We start from the raw sequence: 20,169 nt of genomic DNA on the forward strand, positions 1-20,169 counted from the left end.
GTAGGGGGGAGGGAGGGGGGAGAGGGGGGGAGGGGAGGGGGGAGGGGAGGGGGGAAGGGAGGAGGGAAGGGGGGGAGGGAGAGGGGAGGGAGGTGGGTAGGGGGGAGGGAGGGAGGGGGACCTCCCCTTTTCCCAGTACCCCTCTTTCCCCGTTGGGCCCGTCCTCGTAGGGTTTCCATTGTAACCGGGAGGAGGGGAGGGCGGGAAGGGGGAGGGAGGGAGGAGGGAGGTGTGGAGGGAGGAGGGGAGGGGAGGGAGGGGGGAGGGGAGGGAGGGGGGTAGGGGGGAGGGGGAGGGAGGGGAGGGGGAGGGGATGGGGGAGGGGAGCGGGAAGGGGGGAGGGAGGGGGACCTCCCCTTTTCCCAGTACTCCTCTTTCCCTGTTGGGCCCGTCCTCGTAGGGTTTCCATTGTAACCGGGAGGGGAGGAAAGGGGGAGGGTTGGGGGAGGGAAGGGGGAGGGAGGAGGGGAGGGAGGGGGGAGGGGAGGGGGGGAGGGGGGAGGGAGAGGGGAGGGAGGGGGTTAGGGGGGAGGGAGGGGGGAGAGGGGGGGATGGGAGGGGGGAGGGGGGAAGGGAGGAGGGTAGGGGGGGAGGGAGAGGGGGGGAGGTGGGTAGGGGGGAGGGAGGGAGGGGGACCTCCCCTTTTCCCAGTACCCCTCTTTCCCCGTTGGGCCCGTCCTCGTAGGGTTTCCATTGTAACCGGGAGGAGGGGAGGGCGGGAAGGGGGAGGGAGGGAGGAGGGAGGTGTGGAGGGAGGAGGGGAGGGGAGGGAGGGGGGAGGGGAGGGAGGGGGGTAGGGGGGAGGGGGAGGGAGGGGGAGGTAGGGGGAGGGAGAGGGGAGGGGGAAGGGGGGAGGGAGGGGGGAGGGAGGGGGACCTCCCCTTTTCCCAGTACCCCTCTTTCCCCGTTGGGCCCGTCCCCGTAGGGTTTCCATTGTAACCGGGAGGGGGGGGAGGGAGGGTGGAAGGAGGGGGGAGGGGGAGATGGGTGGAAGGGTGGAGGGAGGGGGGGAGGGAGTGGGGGAGGGTCGGATGGAGGGAAGGAGGGACGGGTGAGTTAGGGGCTGAGTGGTGATGGAGGTTGGGATTGAGGGGGGAGAGAGTGGGGATGGAGGTGGGAAGGAGGGGGGAGGAAGAGGTTGAGGGGGAAGTGGGACCTCCCCTTTTCCCAGTACCCCTCTTTCCCCCACCACCAAGCCCCCACCGCAACGACCCCTGTTGTCCCCCTCCCCAGTCCCCATTCTCAGACCCCCCCCATTCTCTTGGAATAAAAAAAAATACTTTAAAAAAAATAAGTGCCTTTTAATTGCTTGTTTTGAAACATTCGCGGTTAAGTGCTTTTTTAAAAAACATTCGCGGTTAAGTGCTGGTTTTGAAACATTCGCGGCTACTTAGTGCTTCTGTCAGCTGCTTTTCGAAACAATGTTGCAACCATCTCACACAAGCATTGGGAGGATGGGAGGGAGGGAAGGGGAGGGAGGGAGGAGGGAGGTGTGGAGGGAGGAGGGGAGGGAGGGGGAAGGGGAGGGGGGGAAGGGGGCGGGAGAGGGGAGGGAGGGGGGATGGGATGGGGAAGGGGGGAGTGAGGGGGACCTCCCCTTTTCCCAGTACCCCTCTTTCCCCGTTGGGCCCGTCCTCGTAGGGTTTCCATTGTAACCGGGAGGAGGGGAGGGAGGGAAGGGGGAGGGAGGAGGGAGGTGTGGAGGGTGGGGAGGGGGAGGGAGGGGGGAGGGGAGGGAGGGAGAGGGGGAGGGAGGGGGGGAGGGGGGAGGGAGAGGGGTAGGGGGGGAGGGGAGGGGGAAGGGGAGGGAGGGGGACCTCCCCTTTTCCCAGTACCCCTCTTTCCCCGTTGGGCCCGTCCTCGTAGGGTTTCCATTGTAACCGGGAGGAGGGGAGGGAGGGAAGGGGGAGGGAGGGAGGTGTGGAGGGGGAGGGAGGGGGGAGGGGAGGGGGGAAGGGGGGGAGGGAGGGGGGGTGGAGGTGGGAAGGAGTGGGGAGGAAGGGGTTGAGGGGGGAAGGGGGGGGGAGGGAGGGAATAGGGGCCCCATGCTGATCTGTGTATGTTAAGTGACTCGCACAACTTTAAAAAACTGGCAGTTGCTTTTCGCAACAATGTTGCAACCATCTCACACAAGCATTGTGACGTCACAAGCTGAAGACCTTGAAAAAAAAGGTCAGAAAAAAAATTATGTAAATTTAAAGTAGTAAACACCCAATAGCAGCCGCTTGTCCATCGCGAGCTCATCTCTCATTGGTGCACGGGTGCCATTGTGACATCACACGCTGAAGCCCCTTCAAGAAAAGGGTTAGAAATGAAAAATTTAAACTTTAATATCTCTCCAGCTTTAAAAAGGTAGCTTCAATTTGAACGAAAGTACTTACAATAGTTGCCCATGTTAATGGTGAATACGGCGGTACAAAAATCGTAGCGCTTTGGTGTACCGTCTGGGAGGAGTAGGGTTTGGCCCCTTCAAGAAAAGTGTTAGAAATGAAAATTTAAACTTTAATATCTCTCTAGCTTTAAAAAGGTAGCTTCAATTTGAACGAAAGTACTTACAATAGTTGCCCAGGTTAATGGTGAATATGGCGGTACAAAAATCGTAGCGCTTTGGTGTACCGTCTGGGAGGAGTAGGGTTTGTAAGTTATGGACAGAAATTCTTCGGAATCTTCCGTATATACACACATACACACATACATACGGAATGTTGGACCGCAGAGTTTTAGTAGTATACTAGACCGAGTGGGCCCGTTGGGCCCGTCCTCGTAGGGTTTCCATTGTAACCGGGAGGGGAGGAAAGGGGGAGGGTTGGGGGAGGGAAGGGGGAGGGAGGAGGGGAGGGGAGGGGGGGAGGGGAGGGGGGAGGGAGAGGGGAGGGAGGGGGTAGGGGGGAGGGAGGGGGAGAGGGGGGGATGGGAGGGGGAGGGGAGGGGGGAAGGGAGGAGGGAAAGGGGGGAGGGAGAGGGGAGGGAGGTGGGTAGGGGGGAGGGAGGGGGACCTCCCCTTTTCCCAGTACCCCTCTTTCCCCGTTGGGCCCGTCCTCGTAGGGTTTCCATTGTAACCGGGAGGAGGGGAGGGCGGGAAGGGGGAGGGAGGGAGGAGGGAGGTGTGGAGGGAGGAGGGGAGGGGAGGGAGGGGGGAGGGGAGGGAGGGGGGTAGGGGGGAGGGGAAGGGGGGAGGGAGGGGGACCTCCCCTTTTCCCAGTACTCCTCTTTCCCCGTTGGGCCGGTCCTCGTAGGGTTTCAATTGTAACCGGGAGGGGGGGAGGGAGGGTGGAAGGAGGGGGGAGAGGGATGGAAGGGTGGAGGGAGGGGGGGAGGGATTGGGGAGGGAGGGAAGGAGGGAGGGGGGAGTTAGGGGGGAGGGGGGAGGGAGTTGGGGAGGGAGGGGGAGGAGGGGGGGAGGGAGTGGGGATGGAGGTGGGAAGGAGGGGGGATGAAGGGGTTGAGGGGGGAAGGGGGACCTCCCCTTTTCCCAGTACCCCTCTTTCCCCGTTGGGCCCGTCCTCATAGGGTTTCCATTGTAACCGGGAGGGGGGAGGGAGGGAGGTGTGGAGGGAGGAGGGGAGGGGGAGGGAGGGGGGAGGGGAGGGGGGAAGGGGAGGGGGGAAGGGGGGAGGGAGTAGGGGGGAGGGGAGGGAGGGGGATCTCCCCTTTTCCCAGTACCCCTCTTTCCCCGTTGGGCCCGTCCCCGTAGGGTTTCCATTGTAACCGGGAAACACTTGCCCCGGTGGCCCACGAGCATAGGGGCCCAATGCTGATCTGTGTATGTTAAGTGACTTGCAATTAAAAAAAATACTTTAAAAAAAGATAAGTGCTTTTTAAGTGCTTGTTTTGAAACATTCGCGGTCACATAGTGCTTCTCACTGCGATCTGTTAGTGGTGCTTTTCGAAACAATGTAGCACCCATCTCAAACAAGCATTGGGAGGATGGGAGGGAGGGAAGGGGAGGGAGGGAGGAGAGAGGTGTGGAGGGATGGGGGAAGGGGAGGGGGGAACGGGGGGAAGGGGGAGGGAGAGGAGGGGGAGGGGGGATGGGATGGGGGAAGGGGGGAGGGAGGGGGACCTCCCCTTTTCCCAGTACCCCTCTTTCCCCGTTGGGCCCGTCCTCGTAGGGTTTCCATTGTAACCGGGAGGAGGGGAGGGAGGGAGGAGGGAGGTGTGGAGGGAGGAGGGGAGGGGGAAGGGGGAGGGAGAGGGTTAGGGGGGAGGGGGAGGGGAGGGGAGGGAGGGGGACCTCCCCTTTTCCCAGTACCCCTCTTTCCCCGTTGGGCCCATCCCCGTAGGGTTTCCTTTGTAACCAGAAGGGGGGAGGGAGGGTGGAAGGAGGGGGGAGGGGGAGAGGGATGGAAGGGTGGAGGGAGGGGGGGAGGGATGGAGGGAAGGAGGGAGGGGGGGGGAGTTAGGGGAGGAGGGGTGAGGGAGGTGGGGAGGGAGTTGGGGAGGAGGGGGGGAGGGAGTGGGGATGGAGGTGGGAAGGAGTGGGGAGGAAGGGGTTGAGGGGGGAAGGGGGGGGGAGGGAGGGAATAGGGGCCCCATGCTGATCTGTGTATGTTAAGTGACTTGCACAACTTTAAAAAACTGGCAGTTGCCTTTCGCAACAATGTTGCAACAATCTCACACAAGCATTGTGACGTCACAAGCTGAAGATGTAAATTTAAAACCGAGCTGATCTCTCATTGGTGCACGGGTGCCATTGTGACATCACGCGCTGAAGCCCCTTCAAGAAAAGGGTTAGAAATGAAAATTAAACTTTAATATCTCTCTAGCTTTAAAAAGGCAGCTTCAATTTGAACGAAAGTACTTACAATAGTTGCCCATGTTAATGGTGAATATGGCGGTACAAAAATCGTAGCGCTTTGGTGTACCGTCAGGGAGGAGTAGGGTTTGTAAGTTATGGACAGAAACTCTTCGGAATCTTTGCGTACATACACATATACATACGGAATGTTGGACCGCAGAGTTTTAGTAGTATATAGATAGATAGATAGATAATGTTTTGATCTGTTCTAATTGAATTTATTGTTCTTAATATTTGTTCTTCTTTCAGTTGCCATGCCAATACCTTGTGCGCTCTTTCTCCTAATTCATAATACCTTTGTTTAGTTCGTAATATTCGTTTTTCTGTTCTGTAAGTATGTAAAGTATTGTATTGAAATTTTTTATTTGCAAGTTGTATTTTTTTCGTATCTGAAATAAGGGGCAGGCCATTTCGAGCGGAGATGAGGAAAAACTTTTTCAGTCAGAGAGTTGTGAATCTGTGGAATTCTCTGCCTCACATGGCAGTGGAGGCCAATTCTCTGAATGCTTTCAAGAGAGGGCTAGATAGGGCTCTAAAGGATAGCGGAGTCAGGGGGTATGGGGAGAAGGCAGGAACGGGGTACTGATTGAGGATGATCAGCCATGATCACATTGAATGGTGGTGCTGGCTCGAACGGCCGAATAGCCTACTCCTGCACCTATTGTCTATTGTCTATTCTCTGAATGCATTCAAGAGAGAGAGTTAGATAGAGCTCTTAAGGATAGCGGAGTCAAGGGGGGGGGGGGGGGGGGTATGGGGAGAAGGCGGGAACGGGATACTGATTGAGAATGATCAGCCATGATCACATTGAATGGTGGTGCTGGCTCGAAGGGCCGAATGGCCTCCTCCTGCGACCTATTGTCTATTGTCTAAACAAAGTAGACTATTCCCCTGGACTGAGGATTCTAAAACTAGAGTCCAGCGGTCGCCCCCTCCCCTTCCCAACACCGGGTCTCCCACCGTGCCTCACGCCGCTCCCCCCACGCTGGGTCCACCATCGTCTTCCCCTCCCCCTCTCACGCTCATCGGCCGCTGATCGCGGGTCTATCGCGACCCCCCTTCCCTCCGCCGCCGAGGCTCAGGTTTCTAACGCGCCTACTCAATAGACAATGGACAATAGACAATAGGTGCAGGAGCAGGCCATTCGGCCCTTCGAGCCAGCACCGCCATTCAATGTGATAATGGCTGATCATTCTCAATCAGTACCCCGTTCCTGCCTTCTCCCCATATCCCCTGACTCCGCTATCCTTATGAGCTCCATCTCGCTCTCTCTTGAATGCATTCAGAGAAATGGCCTCCACTGCTTTCTGAGGCAAAGAATTCCACAGATTTACAACTCTCTGACTGAAAAAGTTTTCCTCATCGCCGTTCTAAATGGCCTACCCCTTATTCTTAAACTGTGGCCCCTGGTTCTGGACTCCCCCAACATTAGGAACATGTTTCCTGCCTCTAACGTGTTCAACCCCTTAATAATCTTATGTTTCGATAAGATCCCCTCTCATCCTTCTAAATTCCAGTGTATACAAGCCTAGTCGCTCCAGTCTTTCAACATACGACAGTCACGCCATTCCGGGAATTAACCTAGTAAACCTACGCTGCACGCTCTCAAGAACAAGAATATCCTTCCTCAAATTTGGAGACCAAACTGCACACTGTACTCCGGGTGCGGTCTCACTAGGGCCGTGTACAACTGCAGAAGGACCTTTTTGCTCCTATACTCATGAGACGAAGTGCTGTTCCTCGAGAACGCATGGAAACGTTCATTGTCCGTGGGATTCGGAGAGTTTTCGGAGTTTAACTTCACGAAGTAGAAACAAGGAACCGCAACATGCTGGAGTAAGTCAGCGGCCAGGTAGCGTCCCTGAAGAACATGGATAGGCGAGGTTTCGGGACGGGATCCTTCTTGGGATAAAACATGGGTAGATGACGTTTCGGGTGCGGGTCCATCTCCAGACCGAAGAGGGGTCCCAACCCGAAACATCACCGATACGTTTTCCAGAGATGGTGCCTGACCCGCCGAGTTACTCCAGCACGTTGTGTAATTCTGTGAATCTGTGTGGCTTCTCGTCAAGCTCTCAAACACCCGTTTAAACTAATCCCAGTTTAGCCCGCCCCGCGTTCCGCTAAATCCCTTCAATCGTTACCAAAGTACAGAAGCAACTCTATTTTTTAGTGCGACTAAACCGGAGTATCGAGGAGCGGTCCGCGCGGTTAGAGCGAGAACGTGCAAACTCCACACAGTGAGCACCAGTTCGAAGCCAACACTGGGTCGTTGTATCTGTGCGACAGCAGGTCATTTTAGCTGTACCACAATAGTGCCCGCATGCGATGGAAAACTAAAGGGCAGTCAACGGGAATGTCACAGTCACCCCCGGTGATGCTGCCTGACCTGCTGAGTTACTCCAGAATTTTGTGAATAAATACCCAGCTAACAATGGCCTATTTCCGTTAACACCCTAACTTTTTTTTGCATATTTTTCATTCATGTGTTCTATATCTCTCTGCATCCTCGTCTATATCTATCGTTTCTCTTTCCCCTAACGCTCACTCTGAAGAAGGGTCTCGACCCGAAACGTCGCCCATTCCTTTTCTCCAGAGGTGCTGTCAGACCCGTTGAGTTACTCCAGCTTTTAGTGTCTATCTTCGGTTTAAACCAGTATCTGCAGTTCCTTCCTACACATGTAGATTACACAGAGAGACTGTGGAACGCCACATTTCACCGGTGTTCGCACGTTACCATTTAACAGTCGCTCTAAATTTATATTTTACCATCGTTTCCCATCCACGTATGGCACCATTTTGGCCTTGACGCCTATGTTCTGCTTTACACTGTCCCAGGTCCATATCTCTGGTATATTCACTTTCAAGAACGAACGGCCCCTCCCTCCTGTGAGATTAGTTGCAGGTTTGCACGGACAACTTCACAATGAACCCTTGCAGTTTAATGTGGATAAATGTGAGCTTATCCACTTTGGTGGTAAGAATAGGAAGGCAGAGTATTATCTGAATGGTGTCAAGTTTGGAAAAGGGGACGTACAACGAGATCTGGGTGTCCTAGTGCATCAGTCACTGAAAGGAAGCATGCAGGTACAACAGGCAGTGAAGAAAGCCAATGGAATGTTGGCCTTCATAACAAGAGGAGTTGAGTATAGGAGCAAAGAGGTCTTTCTGCAGTCGTACGGGGCCCTAGTGAGACCGCACCTGGAGTACTATGTGCAATTTTGGTCTCCAAATTTGAGGAAATATATTCTTGCTATTGAGGGCGTGCAGCATAGGTTCACCAGGTTAATTCCCGGAATGGCGAGACTGTCGTATGTTAAAAGACTGGAGCGATTAGGCTTGTATACACTGGAATTTAGAAGGACGAGAGGGGATCTTATTAAGGGATTGGTCACGTTAGAGGCAGGAAACATGTTCCCAATGTAGTGGGAGTCCAGAACCAGGGGCCACAGTTAAGAATAAAGGGGAGGCTATATAGAACGGAGTTGAGGAAAAACTTTTTCACTCAGAGAGTTGTAAATCTGTGGAATTCTCTGGCTCAGAAGGCAGTGGAGGCCAAATCTCTGAATGATTTCAAGAGAGAGCTAGATAGAGATCTTTAGGATATCGGAGTCAGGGGGGTATGGGGAGAAGGCAGGAACGGGGTAGTGATTGAGAATGATCAGCCATGATCACATTGAGTGGTGGCACTGGCTCGAAGGGCTGAATGGCCTCCTCCTGCGTCTATTGCCTATTGTCTATTGCAGTCAATTAAGATTCATTATACGAAGTGGGAGGGTGCGGAGTGGATAACGCGATACTTCAAGAATTAAGCCGCTCCCTAAAGCAAACAAACTTCGAACCCGGAAATGCTCGGAATTAAAATGGCTTTGAAAGACCAGGTCGAGAGTTGGTCCGAGGAGGTAGTTTGTCCCATCTGCCTGGATTTCTTCACCGACCCAGTCATACTGGAGTGCGGGCACAACTTCTGCCGCTCCTGTATCACACAGAGTTGGGGCAGGGAGGGGACAAACTCCTGCCCGGAATGTAGAGAGGAGATTGCAGACCGCAGCCTCAGGTGAAATCGGGCCTTGGCGAGACTGTCTGAGAAAGCTCGAGCACTGAGCCTGAATCGGACAGAGAAGGGAAGTAAACTTTTCTGCGAGGAACATCAGGAAGAAAAGAAGCTGTTTTGTGAAAATGACAAGAAACTGATCTGTCTGGTTTGTCGAGATGCGCTGGAACACAGAAACCACAGCTTGCAGCCGATTAAAGAAGCTGTTGACATCTACAAGGTCAATGCAAACAGATTTGTATCTTTATTTACCTTGTTCATTCTTTGTTGTCTAACGCCTTTATTCTTTGATCCCAGGCTCGGGTAAAATCGGCCATAGAATCTGTCACGAAAAATAAATCTGATATCGAAGAAATAGAACAGCAACAACTACGAAAGATTTCCAAAGTTCGGGTGAGGCCTTTCTGTCTGGAATTTTTATGCAGCGTTGCTCATTTTAATGTGTAGTGGACATGTTGGAACAATTGACTGCTGAAATTAGGTGCGTTGGGAGGAACTGCAGATGCTGGTTTAAACCGAAGATAGGCACAAAAAGCTGGAGTAACTCAGCGGGACTGGCAGCATCTCTGGAGAGAATGAATGGGTGATGTTTCGGGACGAGACCCTTCTTCAGACTGGTTAGAGATAAGGGAAACGAGGGACAGGGAGTAGATGATGATGCAGAGAAATAAAGAACAATGAATAAAAGATATGGAAACAAGTAACGACGATAAAGGAAACAGGCCATTGTTAGCTGTTTATGGGGTGAAAGGGAGAAGTTAGTGCAACTTGGGTGGGGGTGGGGGGGGGGAGGGGGGATAGAGAGAGAGGGAATGCCGGGGCTACCTGAAGTGAGAGAAGTCAATATTACTGGGCTGAAAGCTGCCCAAGCGAAATATGGGATGCTGTTCCTCTAATTTTGGAATTAGCCTCCCTCTGACAATGGAGGAGACCTAGGACAGAAAGGTCAGTGTGGGAATGGGAAGGAGAATTAAACTTCTTTGTTTCAGGAAAATGTGAGAGAATTTGATTGATTAGATAATTCTGAGAACCGGACACTGATGGGCTATATGGTCACTTATTCTGTAAGCAAACACAATACAGAAATATATTATGTTAATCTTCAGCATTCATTTGACAGGAAGAGTCACACAGCCTTCAGTCCCATGTCACATCCCAGTTTGCTGAACTGCACCAGATTATCACGGAGAAAGAAAAGTACTTCCTCAAAGATATCCGCGAAGACGAGGAGCGGATTCTAAATCTAATGGAGAAAAATCTTCGGGAGATTCAAGAGAATTTAAATTCTACCCAGGAGGAACTCCTGCGTTTACAGGAACGGATGGAACAAAAAGACAGCGTGAAATTTCTAGAGGTAAGGAAGTCTATTTAAATTTGCTTCTATAAATGGGCACCATCACAAAATGGCGTCTGATATATTTGAAACAAATTCAACCATGTTGTCTATTGTCTATGCATCTGCAGTTCCTTCCTACACATCACTAACATCATATTCAATAGACAAGAGACAACAAGTGCAGAAGTAGACCATTCAGCCCTTCGAGCCAGCAACTCCATTCAATGTGATCATGGCTGATCATTCACAATCAGTACCCCGTTCCTTCCTTCTGCCCATACCCCTGACTCCACTTTCATTAAGAGCTCTATCTAACTCTCTCTTGAAAGCATCCAGAGAATTGGCCTGCACTGCCTTCTGAGGCACAGAATTCCACTGATTCACAACTCTCTGGCTGAAAAAGTTTGTCCTCATCTCCGCTCTAAATGGCCTATCCCTTATTCGGCTGAAACGCACACCCTGTCCAGACTATCCTGTCAGCATCGTGTAATTTTCAGAATAATTTTTATACTTCCTCCATCGGTTCAATGTCTGCAATATCATTATTCTTCTCTGTGTGTCATTGGGGGTGAGAATGGACAAATGGGAATTTTTAACACCTCGTAATAATCTGGGTGAAATTCGTGCTCTCAGTAGTTCTGCCTCGATCAATTCAGTCTTGTGTTTTATTTATTTCAGGAGGAAGCTGTTCGCAAGCAAAGGTAGGGCATGTTCTTCACTGAAACTCTGCATGTAACATATTTCCTCATAAACATCAATGCACAATTTGTAATCAGCTATTTAATATTTGCAGGACTAGTGATGAGTTCCATACATTGTCAGTGACAGATGGTGCCATAACGGCGGAAAAATTCAACCACCTCTTTTTGTTGAAGGCAGCGCTGATAGAAACGTTTGACTCCATTAAACAAGGTAAAACATATGGACTTATTTCACTTGGTTTGTGGGACACATTGATGTTTTTATGTGATGCAAAGATTGGTCAGGATAAGCACTGAATGGTAAATGGAGTTTCATTCCTGCACCAACCCACTGACTGAGAAGCCTCACGCACACATGGTCAGCTGGAGATGTTAGATCCTGGAACACAGGTAACACAGGAGCACAATAGACAATAGGTGCAGGAGGAGGCCATTTGGCCCTTCAAGCCAGAACCGCCATTCAATGTGATCATGGCTGATCATTCTCAACCAGTACCCCGTTCATGCCTTCTCCCCATACCCCCTGACTCCGCTATCCATAAGAGCTCTATCTAGCTCTCTCTTGAATGCATTCAGAGAATTGGCCTCCACTGCCTTCTGAGGCAGAGAATTCCACAGATTCACAACTCTCTGACAGAAAAGGTTTTTCCTCATCTCAGTTCGAAATGGCCTACCCCTTATTCTTAAACTGTGGCCCCTTGTTCTGGACTCCCCCAACATTGGGAACATGTTTCCTGCCTCTAACGTGTCCAACCCCTTAATAATCTTAAAAGTTTCAATAAGATCCCCTCTCATCCTTATTAAGGCCAACATTCCATTGGCCTTCTTCACTGCCTGCTGTACCTGCATGCTTCCTTTCAGTGAATGATGCACTAGGACACCCAGATCTCGTTGTACGTCCACTTTTTATAACATGACACCATTCAGATAACACTCTGCCTTCCTATTCTTACCACCAAAGTGGATAACCTCACACGTATCCACATTAAACTGCATCTGCCATGCATCCGCCCACTCACACAACCTGTCCAAGTCACCCTGCAACCTCATAGCATCTTCCTCACAGTTCACACTACCACCCAGCTTTGTATCATCTGCAAATTTGCTAATAGTACTTTTAATCCCTTCATCCAAGTCATTAATGTATATTGTAAATAGCTGCGGTCCCAGCACCGAACCTTGCGGTATCCCACTAGTTACTGCCTGCCATTCTGAAAGGGACCCATTTATCCCCACTCTTTGCTTTCTTTCTGTCAACCAATTTTCTATCCATGTTAGTACCCTACCTCCAATACCTTGCGCTCTAATTTTGCTCACTATTGTCCTATGTGGGACCTTGTTGAAGGCTTTCTGAAAGTCAAGGTACACCACATCCACCAGCTCTCCCCTGTCCATTTTCCTAGTTACAACCTCAAAGAATTCCAGAAGATTAGTCAAGCATGATTTCCCCTTCGTGAAACCATGCTGACTCTGAACGATCCTGTTACTGCTATCCAAATGCTCCGCAATTTTGTATTTTATAATTTACTCCAACATCTTCCCCACCACTGATGTAAGATGAACTGGTCGATAATTTCCCGTTGTCTCTCTCCCTCCTTTCTTAAAATTTGGACAACATTAGCTACCCTCCAATCCACAGGAATTGATCCTGAATCTATAGAACATTGGAAAATGATCACCAATGCGTCTACAATTTCCAGCGCCACCTCCTTAAGTACTCTGGGATGCAGACCATCAGGCCCTGGGGATTTATCAGCCTTCAGTCCCATCAGGCTACCCAACACCATTTCCTGCCTAATGTGGATTTCCTTCAGTTCCTCCGTCACCCAAGGATCTCTTGCCACTAGAACATCTGGGAGATTGCTTGTATCTTCCTGAGTGAAGACAGATCCAAAGTACCGGTTCAACTCGTCTGCCATTTCCTTGTTCCCCATAATAAATTCCCCTGCTTCTGTCTTCAAGGGACCCACGTTTGCCTTGACTATTTTTTTCCTCTTTACATACCTAAAAAGCTTTTACTATCCTCCTTTATATTATTCGCTAGTTTTCCCTCGTACCTCATCTTTTCTCCCCGTATTGCCTTCTTGGTCATCTTCTGTTGCTCTTTAAAAGAGTCCCAATCCTCTGGCTTCCCACTCTTCTTTGCATGGTTGTACTTCTTCTCTTTTATTTTTATGCTGTCCTTGACTTCCCTTGTCAGCCACGGGTGCCTCTTACTCCCCTTAGAATCTTTCCTCCTCTTTGGGATAAATTGATCCTGCAACTTCTGCATTATTCCCAGGAATACCTGCCATTGCTGTTCCACCATCTTCCCTGCTAGGGCCTCTTTCCAGTCAATTCTGGCCAGCTCCTGCCTCATGCCTCTGTAATCCCCTTTGCTATACTGTAATACTGACACTTCCGATTTTCCCTTCTCCCTCTCAATTTGTGGAGTAACTCTTATCATATTGTGATCACTGCCTCCTAATGGCTCTTTTACATAGAGTCCCCTTATCAGATCAGGTTCATTACACAACACTAAATCCAGAATTGCCTTTTCCCTACTAGGCTCCAGTACAAACTGTTCTAAGAATCCATCTCGGAGACACTCCACAAACTCCCTTTCCTGGGGTCCGTTACCAACCTGATTTTCCCAGTCTACCTGCATGTTGAAATCTCCCATAACCACCGTAGCATTATATTTCCGACATGCCAATTTTAGCTCCTGATTCAACTTGCACCCTATGTCGAGGCTACTGTTTGTGGGCCTGTACAATTTTACCCTTACAATTCCTCATTTCTATTCATACTGATTCTACATCTCCTGATTCTATGTCAACCCTTGCAAGGGAGGGTAATATCATTCCTCACCAACAGAGTGACCCCACACCATCTGCCCACCTGTGTCTTTTCTATACGTTGTGTACCCCTGAATATTCAGTTCCCAGCCCTGGCCCTCTGGTAGCCATGTCTCAGTGATTCCCAAGACATCATACTTGCCAATGTCTAACTGTGCCTCAAGCTCATCCACTTTATTTTTTATACTTCGCGCATTTAAATACAACACTTTAATTTCGGTATTCACCTCTCCTCTCACACCGGTGACAATTGGCCCTGACCGTACTCTCTTACCCCTTCAGGAACTTCCCTTCCCATTCATTCGAGAGTCCTTTGCAATTTCTGCTCTATTCGCTTCCCCGTTAACTCCATCTTCATATTCCCAGTTTGTCAACCCCTCCCCCCCCCACTACTTAGTTTAAAGCCACACTTGGAGCACTAGCAAACCTGCCTGCCAGAATGTTGGTCCCCCTGCTGTTAAGGTGTAACCCGTCCCTTTTGTACAGGTCACCCCTACCCCAGAAGAGATCCCAGTGGTCTAGAAATCTGCCCGTGTGCACAACTATGTCCGGTTGATCGCCTTCCCTTGCTAGGATGTTCTGAAGCCACTCCGTAATGTCTTGAACCCTGGCACCAGGGAGGCAACAGGCCATCCTTGAGTCCCACCTGCCACCACAGAATCTACTGTCCGTACCTCGAACAATGCAGTCACCCACTACTAGATCACAGGTTAGGCAGATATAACAAATACCCAGCCTGGTGGATGAACCAATGCATCCCGACCCACCCACACCGCAGAAACACGCTGATCTATGAGTTTGAATTCTACCACGGTAGCCGGGAAATTGGAAGTAACGGAATAAAATTATAATGAACAATGAATGAGCAGTATTGCCATGAGGATACGAGGGTGTCCTGTGCAGATCTGTGCCATGGGCCCTGCCTAACTATCGTTGACTCTGGTTGACTCAGGTCTGCCCCCTGTTGGACCCTTGAGCCGCACAGACTTTCTCAAACCCCACACTGATGCTTTGTAAGAACGAGACTGGATAGATCTCGGACCAAGATCTAGTCTCGGAACAGCACGCACAGTTTCATCGGCCTGACATAGATACCCTTAAACACATTCACAAGGAAAAAATCCTGTTCGTGGGCACAACCTCCTCAATTTACGTTCCCACTGTGAACTGGAATTGATAATCTTTAGACACAATGAATATATTTACTTGAGTAACCCACAGACTCTGTAGTAACATGCGCTAAGAGTCAGGAAATTATGTTTCACCTTTACAGGACATTCATATTATTTCATATTTCAGATACAGCGCGGAAACAGGCCTTTTCGGCCCACCAAGTCCGCGCCGCCCAGCGATCCCCGCACATTAACACTATCCTACACACACTCGGGACAATTTTTACATTTACCCAGTCAAATTAACCTACATACCTGTACGTCTTTGGAGTGTGGGAGGAAACCGAAGATCTCGGAGAAAACCCACGCAGGTCACGGGGACTTAGGCATAATTTGGAGTATTTTGTGCAGTTCTGGTCGTCCCTTTGCAGGAAGAATGTGGATGCCTTGGGAAATGTGCAGAAGAGGTTTTCCAGAATGCTGCCTGGATTAGAGGGCATTAGTTATGAGGAGAGGTCAGATACATGTGCTTGTCAAAGGCTGAGGGGAAACTGATATAATTGACAAGGTTCCACATGGATGGTTGATTAAGAAGGTTAAATCGTTGGGTATTAATAGTGAGGTTGCAAGATGGATTCAACAATGGCTGAATGGGAGATACCAGAGGGTAATGGTTGACAACTGTATGTCAGGTTGGAGGCCAGTGTCTAGTGGAGTACCCCAAGGATCTGTGTTGGGTCCACTGTTGTTTGTCATTTACATTAATGATCTGGATGATGGTGTGGCAAATTGGATTAGTAAGTATGCAGATGATACTAAGATAGGTGGAGTAGTTGATAGTGAGGTAGATTTTCAAAGTCTACAGAGAGACTTGGGCCTTTTGGAAGGGTGGGCTGAAAGATGGCAGATGGAGTTTAATGCTGATAAGTGTGAGGTGCTGCATTTTGGTAGGACAAATCAAAATAGGACGTACAGGGTAAATGGTAGGGAATTGAGGAATGCAGTGGAACAGAGGGATCTGGGAATAACTGTGCATTGTTCCCTGAAGGTGGAATCTCATGTGGATAGGGTGGTGAAGAAGGCGTTTGGTATGCTTGCCTTTATAAATCAGAGCATCGAATATAGAAGTTAGGATGTAATGTTGAAATTGTACAGGGCATTGGTGAGGCCGAATATGGAGTATGGTGTGCAGTTCTGGTCGCCAAATTATAGGAAGGATGTCGACAAAATGGAGAGGGTACAGAGGAGATTTACTAGAATGTTGCCTGGGTTTCAGCACTTAAGCTACAGAGAGAGGTTGAACAGGTTGGGTCTTTATTCTTTGGAGCGTAGGGATTTGAGGGGGGATTTGATAGAGGTTTTTAAAATTTTAAGAGGGACGGACAGAGTTGACGTGGGTAGGCTTTTCCCTTTGAGAGTGGGGAAGATTCCAACAAGGGGACGTAACTTCAGAATTAAGGGACAAAAGTTTAGGGGTAACATGAGGGGTAACTTCTTTACTCAGAGGGTGGTGGCTGTGTGGAATGAGCTTCCGGTGGAAGTGGTGGAGGCAGGCTCGATTTTATTATTTAAGAGTAAACTGGATAGGTATATGGATAGGAGGGGATTGGAGGGTTATGGTCTGAGAGCAGGTAGATGAGACTAGGTCAGAGAAAGTGGTCGGCGTGGACTGGTAGGGCCGAACGGGCCTGTTTCCATGCTGTAATTGTTATATGGTTACATGGTTATAATTATTTTAAATTATGAGAGGCATAGACAGGGTTGACAGTCAGAACCCTTTTCGCAGAGTGGAATTGTATGGACAATAGACAATAGATGCCACCTCCTACAACGGGAGCATGTTCCAGGTATCAACTACTCTCTGTGCAAGAGATTTATCCCTCACATCTATATACTAAAACTCTCGCTTGTTTGTTTGTTTGTTCCTGAACTACAGCCAAAACGGTACACGATCGCGCGACAATTTTAGGCCCAACTTACTCACCGTCGTCCCTTTGGTGCTAATGGAAGGAGTTTCATTGAAATCAGTGTTATAAATTTAAAGTTATTCACATATTTAAGTTTAAATCTATCTCCTAGGGAGGGAGGGGGTTGGGGGGGATGGAGTAGGGGGGAGGGGAAGGAGGGAGGGGAAGGGAGGGTTCGTGGAGGGAGAGGGTTGGAGGAGGGAAGGGGAAGGGGGGGCAGAGGAGATGGTGTTGCACCAACGCAGTAGAGGTTTGGGCCCAACGGGTCCACTTGGTCTAGTCTTCTTTAAAACTCCTTCCTCTCACTTTAAACCAATAACCTTGTTTTTGATACCATTAAGATGGGGAACTGAATCTGACTAACTACCCCCTCTCTGTCTCTCGAAAACTTGTAAAGTTCTCCCAGTTCTCCAAATCAGCATTATTCAAGTCCTCCAATGGTGAATCTCCTTTGCACTCTCTCCAGCACTGTCACATCTTTCCTCATTTTTAATTACCTCCAGTAAACATTTAACTCCTCAACTGCCCCGCCAATCTAGCCCCCATTTTCACCACCATAAGCAAAAGCACTCAATATCACGCCCGCACACCCATCCGCCCAACATTTCTCCTATCTCCTCTCTCCCAATTCCATCTGCTTGCCCACGACATATCAGCATGGAGGCAACAAATGGAGGCAACTTCCCGGTGAATCTCCTTTGCAATCTCTCCAGCACAGTCACATCTTTCCCCCTGTATTACCAAAATATAACGACCTGATTTTTAATTACCTCCAGTAGACATTTAACTCCTCAACTGTCCCGCCAATCAAGCCTCCATTTTCACTCAATATCACGCCGGCACACCCATCTGCCCACCATTTCTCCTACCTCCTCTCTCCCAATTGCATCTGCTTGCCCACGACATACCACAACTCTCGCCTCTACCTCGGGAGAAATTATCCGGGAAGGATTTCTGTTGTCCATCTTACGTGGTAGGGGGAGGGGAAAAGAAAACTCCGGGCAAGGTTTCAGTTGTCCGCCCGCCTGTGCCTGAGGCCGAGCGGCCTCTCCCCCGGTCCCGGGTCCGCGCTGCCCGAGTCTCCCCCCGACCCCCGGGGACTCTCTGATTCTCTGCTTCTCGCCCAGTCTCCGTCACCCTGGATGTGGAAACAGCGCATGCGCAGCTCGAGGTGTCTGAGGATCGGAAGAGGGTGAGACGGACCTGGACCCGGAGGAGCCTCCCTGACACCGGGAAGAGGTTTACATTCTGGCCGTGTGTGCTGGGATCGGAGGGATTCACATCGGGGAGACATTACTGGGAGGTGGAGGTGGCGGGGAGTGAGTACTGGAGTCTGGGAGTCGCCGCAGAGTCTGTGGAGAGGAAGGGAGAGGACACCCCGGAGACTGGAGTCTGGAGCATCTGGCGGGGGGATGACGTGTTTGTTGCATTCACCTCCCCTCGATCCCGTCTCCCCGCCCGTCCCATCCCCGGGAGGGTGGGAGTTTATCTCAGTTACGAGTCCGGGACAGTTTCATTTTATGACGCGGGCACCAAGTCCCATCTCCACTCCTTCACTGGTAATAAATTCACGGAAAAACTTTATCCTTCCTTCGGGATCTGGGATGTAAACCAGTGGCTGAGAATCTGCTCCGGTTCCGCTCCGTGTCAGTAATTAACAAATTCTATCAATCCTTCACCAGCACCGGGAATATAGTTAAATCACCTCGGTTCTTTTAGATGTTAAACAAGTCTGTTCTGGGAATCGATGACCATAAAATTCCTAGACTGCCGCCTGTGATAATAATAATAATAATAATAATAATAATGATAATAAATAAATTCATTTAATTGTCCCACACCGTGGAAATTTACAGTGTTGCAGCAGCAAAGTGGATAACAGGAGACATTCATTATCAATAAAAATAAAGACGTATAAATTGTGATCAGTTTACTGTGTATTCCTTAACTGTTACTGTTGACTGGTCTGTTGGGAGCAGTGCTGGTTGTGCAGTCTCACAGCAGCGGGAAGGAAGGACCTCCGATATCTCTCCTTCACTTAAATATATCTGGACTATCTCCGACATCTCCCTCCTGTTTCTGGACCTCACCATCTCCATCACAGGAGACAGACTAGTGACTGACATTTACTATATACCCACCGACTCGCACAGCTATCTGGACTACATTTCTTCCCACCCGGTCCCCTGCAAAAAGTCTATCCCCTACTCCCAATTCCTCCGTCTACGCCGCATCGACGCCCGGGATGAGGTGTTTCACACTAGGGCATCAGAGATGTTGTAGTGGGTGCGGTCACCGCGGTAATCAGGCCAGACGCCAGGTGAGTAATCAATAACTTTAATAACTGTATTACCTGTAGTATCAAACACCGCACTCAAGAAGAAGGTGAGTCGACACACCCAAACCCTTGATAGTCCCAGACCACCTGACCCAAGGGGACTGACCCAGGAAGTGACCTAATCCCTCCCGTCCACTGAGTGCCGAGTGGAATGACCAAGGGAGTGGCCTAGCCCCCGGGTGCCGCCACAGGACCCCCCCCCCCCCCAAGAACCGAAGGCACGAAACGGACAGGGGGACGGATGAAACGGCCAGCCCGTGTGCGCGCCACGGCGGGCGCAGGAAGCAGAACCACCCCGCCAGGGGAAGGCACCCGCGGGAACTTCGGGGGTAAGGGCCGGGACGCGGGACGACCCCGAGGGCGAGGCTGCGCCAGTAGCACCGGCTGGCTAATGTCCACATGCGCTGGCTTCAGCCGTGAAAGAGAGACCGTCTCAGGACGACCCCCCATGTCCAACACGAAGGTGGCAGAGCCCCGCTCAAGCACTTTGAACGGTCCCTCATAAGGCCGCTGAAGGGGTGGCCGGTGGGCATCCCGACGCAGGAACACAAAAGGACAGTCCTGCAGGGCGGAAGGGACAGGTGACCGAACCGTGGCGAAATGTCGGCACTGGTGCCAGCGAGCCCACCGTCTCCCGAAGGCGTTGCAGGGCGGCTGAGGGCTGTTCTGCCTGACCCTGGGCGGGGGGAACGAACTCTCCGGGCACCGTCAACGGAGCCCCGTAAACCAATTCCGCCGAGGAGGTGGCCAAGTCCTCCTTGGGGGCGCTGCGGACACCCAGTAAAACCCACGGCAACGCGTCAACCCAGTCCGGGCCATCGAGCCTGGCCTTCAGAGCGGCCTTGAGCTGGCGGTGGAAACGCTCCACCAGGCCGTTCGCCTGCGGATGGTACGCTGTGGTGCGGTGCAGGTTAACCCCCAGCAGTTGGGCCATGGATGACCACAGCTCGGAGGTGAATTGTGGCCCCCTGTCGGACGTAATATGGAGCGGAACCCCAAATCTGGCAATCCAATTTGCCGCCAAGG

General features: G+C 50.8%; 1 protein-coding gene and 1 pseudogene across 1 annotated transcript in view; both read left to right on the forward strand.

The window, feature by feature from the left end:
• LOC144602634 (zinc-binding protein A33-like) overlaps positions 1 to 18,685 on the forward strand; it is a 43,987-nt gene extending 25,302 nt beyond the window's left edge. The window contains exon 6 of the mRNA XM_078415767.1: positions 17,933 to 18,685. Within this exon, the coding sequence (XP_078271893.1) occupies positions 17,933 to 18,459 (527 nt within the window). The 3' untranslated portion in view covers positions 18,460 to 18,685. The remainder of the gene's footprint in view (positions 1 to 17,932) is intronic.
• Positions 8,662 to 14,702, forward strand: LOC144602505 (nuclear factor 7, brain-like; annotated as a pseudogene).
• Positions 18,686 to 20,169: the final 1,484 nt, after the last annotated feature.

Source organism: Rhinoraja longicauda, chromosome 19 (assembly GCF_053455715.1).
Source record: "Rhinoraja longicauda isolate Sanriku21f chromosome 19, sRhiLon1.1, whole genome shotgun sequence".
NCBI lineage: Eukaryota > Metazoa > Chordata > Chondrichthyes > Rajiformes > Arhynchobatidae > Rhinoraja > Rhinoraja longicauda.